Source organism: Loa loa (genome assembly GCF_000183805.2).
Source record: "Loa loa unplaced genomic scaffold supercont3.127, whole genome shotgun sequence".
NCBI classification, from domain to species: Eukaryota; Metazoa; Nematoda; class Chromadorea; order Rhabditida; family Onchocercidae; genus Loa; species Loa loa.
In genome coordinates, this window is record NW_018108307.1 from 127,800 (window position 1) to 132,810 (window position 5,011).

General features: G+C 30.6%; 1 protein-coding gene across 1 annotated transcript; it reads right to left on the reverse strand.

Moving 5' to 3' along the window:
* Positions 1–76: 76 nt before the first annotated feature.
* On the reverse strand, positions 77–684 carry LOAG_12549 (hypothetical protein; the record flags this gene model as incomplete). The annotated part of the gene is made up of 2 exons (XM_003148062.2): positions 77–222; positions 594–684. 2 exons carry the CDS (start codon positions 682–684, stop codon positions 77–79), a joined length of 237 nt encoding a protein of 78 aa, XP_003148110.2.
* Positions 685–5,011: the final 4,327 nt, after the last annotated feature.

Sequence of the window (5,011 nt, forward strand, 5' to 3'; positions counted from 1 at the left end):
CAAAAAAACCCCCTAAACCTATATATATATATATATATATATTCCCATCATGTTCACTATTGTTCATTTTTCATGCTCACTTACTATCGAAATCCGTTGATGCACACATTGACCGTCGACGAATGGTTGGGAAGCGCAGAATGTGACCACGCTGTGGAAGTTTGGCGCAATATTTTAAAAGTTGCGCATATTGAGATGATGTTACCTTCGGTAGCACGAAATCTGCAATCCCTATTGTTTATCCATGGTACAGGAAATCAGGATGTGTAATTATTATTTTTAAATTTATTTCTCAATATAGCATTTTTAATATTACCTTTAATATTTTGTTCCTAATCAACATATTTTTTTGCAAGTCATGGGAAAAAACATTGAACGCGTTTATGTATTTCGATACTTCAATAAAGTGCTATTCAAATACTTATAAATTGACAAAGTGAAATGTCATAAAACTTTCAAACGTTAATGTCCGAGAAATTCCATAACTTCTATGAATAAAATTAACAAATAATTGAATAAATAAATGGTGATATTGATATCGCAATAATGGAGAAATAATCTAAAATAATGCCGAACTAAAAAAGAAATATTACTATTTTCTTTTGATGGATGTAATGAAACATTTGATGATGCAGTGCTCGTACGTGATTCGAGAAGATCAAAATTTCTCAAAAAGTATGACATTTTCTCGTCGCCAAAATCAGCTGCCTGCTTACATTTTGTTAGAATACATAATTGATTTCATTACATTATTAGCTAGCATAATGTTTTCATCGGCTTCTTTCAATGTCTTTGAAGTTTGCCATCCTGAAGCAAAAAAAAAAAAAAAAACAAATTGAAAGCTATAAATTGAACAGCACACAACAATAGTAGCGATTTTATCTTTTAACTTATACACAACAAACAACAGTAACGATTTTATCTTTTAATTTATTTTTATATTTATATTTTCCACCATGATATTTGCCAAATTAGCAATCTTTGAAGGGTTAACTAGAAGTTTTTGAAAGATCTAACTAATGGTCCTTGAAGGTCTAATTAGCAGCTTTCAAACGGTCTAATTAGTGGATTTCGAACGGTCTAGTAGCAGTCGTTCAACTTCCTCAACTACCATATTTTATTTTTTGATTATAATTCGATAATACAAAATAATATCAGCATATACGGTCAACATGAATCAACAAACACTGAATTATTTTAAATAAATGGAAAGGGATGAAAGGAATTCGGTGGGATTTGTACCATTGAAGGAAATAGCAATCAGGTCTACCTTATGGCTATTTCTGTTGGTCAACAGAGTTATGAATTGGTTGAACCAGTGACAATGACCACAAAATAATTAGTATCAGGAATAATGCAAATTTATTACAAAGAGAAAGGTTAAATTAGAGAGAAAATACGACAGGCAGAGCAATTTAAGAAACAAAATAGGAATGGAAGGTCAACAATACATTTAATAAATGGTTTCGATGCATTTCATTTTCCGCAGAAATTTCATTTTATATATGTATTGGAAGTGGTGTTACATTTCCCAATTTAGATCAATTCGCAGTTGATGGAAAATTTTCATAAACATAATTGGCAATACTGATTGGCTTTTCATTGATTCAAAAGTTAGTATTGTTTAATCCGGATAAGAAATAGAACTATGTATCATACATTCGATAAAGTGTTAACTGAATGAATGTCATCAGATGAAATATAAGAAGCGTTCATAACTTGCAGTAAGTTACGTCAATCGCTGTGGAACCAATTTGTTAGTACATCAGTATGATAAGGTAAGAGTTATGTATGAATGATGAATTGTTGAAATACCGATTAAAAAAAAGCAGTATTTTGGGGACAGAAAAAGTTTGGAAATGAAGTGCTTTTTTTTGAGACGTAGAGGTGAGAGAAAACATTGGAAATCCCAGATCATTTTACGAAACAGTATCGTTCTGCCATATGATGATTATAAATTTAAAGCAGAATTTTTTTTCATATTTCATTAAAATTTAAACATCCATTTTCAACCATTTTATGCTTGAAAATATGATTAAAAAAAGATAAATATTTCTGAAAATGGAAAGAAGTAAGAGATAGCAAATTTTCGCATAAATGTACTGAAAAAAAAAGAAAAAATTAAACAAAATATTTAAATCGATGGAAAAATGGAAAGTAATGTGTGAAGGAATGCTTGCTATCATTTTTAGTTATCATATCTTTTTAGTTTCACAAATTTTTAATACTTCCAACATACATAATGAACACGATAAAGTTTTATGAGTGCGAAATTTTGAAAAAATATTCTCAATTGTTTGATGAAACGATAGAGAAAGAATTGGATTAGCTCTGTTGTAAATTAAAAGCAAACCTTTTCCATATACAGCCATTTGTATGATGATAAAAATGATCGTAAATTTTGTTAAGGAAACGTACCAATCAGCTTATCACCTTATCAGCTTATCAGCATATCAGCTTATCAGCGTCATCTTCTGCAAACACCAAAGTGAAAGAAATTTAACGCATGGATGCTTTGATGCAAAGGCGAAATACGTTTTTATATTTTACAAAAATTGGTGGAGAAAAAAAAACAAACAAACATACAATGACCCGTTTTCATCCACACTCCAATAATAAACGCACTCCTTCCTTCTCATTACATGCATTTCAATTAAAAGTGTAAATCGAAATGTTGCGTGAGTCCTTGTGTCATCTGCTTATGTGTGTGTGTCTGTGTCTGTCCGTGTATGTGTGTGTGTGTGTGTTGTGCATGCATATGTATGCATGTCTGTCTTTAGATTTTAACAAACTGAGGAAACCAGTGAAAAAGTGAATTTTTTCTCATCCCTCATTGAATACTCGATTATATTATTGTATGATATCATACAGTTACGGATAATATTCATAGTAATGATTTAGAAGGAAAAGGAAGAATTTCCTTATTTATTAATCAGAGCGAAAAATATCGATATTTCCATTAAGGAATAATAATGACCAAAAAAGGATAGGGATGTGACATACACATACAGACACAGATACAGACACACACAGACATACACACATATACAGACACGAAATCTATGTATGTTTGAGAGAGGACTAAGTTAGACATTCATATTCATGCAAGAAGCAATAAGAGCTATATCAGCATTTCTCCCATTCTATTCCTTCTTCATGCAACTGGCTCTATTCAATGGACAACCGATGACCACATCCAATAAGTGGGGGAAGATAGCATCAACAGCTGGAGCAAGCATCAATTCTCCCCTCCCTCTTCCCCCCCCTGCCGAGAGACGATCGTAGCAATATGAAGCTTTAGAGGGGACAAAGTCCCATCTCTCATCATGGCTTTCCCATTATCGATTCACACTTATCAGGCAATCTTAAAACGTCATACTTCTCTTCTTGCCATACTTGAAATCGATTAATTAAAATAGATTTATCAGTTGTTTGAAATTTAATTTTTAGATAAACGCTCTTCGTATTAATTATTTGTGCTAGTTTGTTCAATTAAATGAAAAAATAAAACAAAATAAAAAAGAAATTCTTACAGGAAGAATATTTGTTAGTGAGTTTTTGAAAGATTACACTGTTGAATAAGAAATGTTCATATTTCTTTTGGAATGCCATGGAAAATGTTATAATGGAATCAATAAGCGTAGAAAAAATGATAATGTCTATGAAATATGAGGATAATTTTTAGCAAAAATAAGAGAAAAATGTATATGTGATAAGATAATCTATCATTAAGTGATTATTGCAAGCAAATTGGACCTCTGTTCTCTGGGCTTCTGGGCCAATTCCATCTTTCTTATAAAACTAGCAACTAGATACAAAAAATTCGGCTTGGAAGACTGATAGCATATAACTGCTATGAAGTTATCGCTTCCTTATTACTCTATAATATTAGACATTAGTGGAACTTAATCCTATTCATGTGAATCAAACCAAGATCACATGATTCAACATTGACCTAGCCAGCTACAATCTATGTATACAGTTTGTTCATATACCAAATATTTTAATGGTCCACCATACTAATTAGAAAGTACTAGCCTTTGCTTCATTTCGTTGAAATTTGTACAACTGATACGTTAGCAATGAACGAATGATTATAAAACAAAGAAACTTTTGAATTGAAATTGAAAATTATTTTTAAAGTTAAAATCATTATATGTGTTGTTAAAAGATTAAACCTTGCTGTAATTAACTCCCATTAAGTCGACTTCCACACTTCGGAAAATCTTAGATGCCCAGTGAGAAAGAAATTCTATGTGAATTATTTTGTTCTCAATTTTAGGTCATCTGTACTACATTATTTTAAATTTTGTGCTGGCAAGGTATTTGTGCACTGGAGACTCAAGTTACCCAATTAATTTATTATGATGATTTAAAGCTTTTTCTTTTTACCGCATTACCTGATAAATTGTAGCTCGATTTTTTTAACCAGAGGTGAAGTCAAATTAATCTAAAATTTGACTTCCTATTCAAACAGCGATTGCATCCATCGTTTAGTCATAAGTTGGTAAATTGTTAAAATTGCTTTGTTAATCGAAATTCTCGCTCAATTTACAATTTGTAGTTGCTTTTCGCGCTTAATTTGTAGTTTTTAATTTACAATTTGTAGTAATTTGTAGCGAATTTACAATTTGTAATTTGCAATAGAAAGTATCAAAAAATGTCAAGATGTTTCTCCAACATTTTCCTGCGACTTTATAGCATCAGTATTGGTAATTAAACTAGTAATTCGCTGCTCAAACCGTAAATTTGTCCTTTACAAAGCATTTAATCACTTAAGTTTGTGTAGCAACAAAATAGAGAATCTGAAAAACATATGGCTTTGATAAAGTAAAAAATCCTTGTAAATTCATTTCAATGATATTGTCAGAACGAAACCAGTAATAAAAATTAAGTATAAAAAATCCTGATAAGATCAGGCTCATTCCATGTGCTTCATTCCAGAATTCCATAATCCATATATATATATATATATATATATATATATATATATATATATATATATATATAT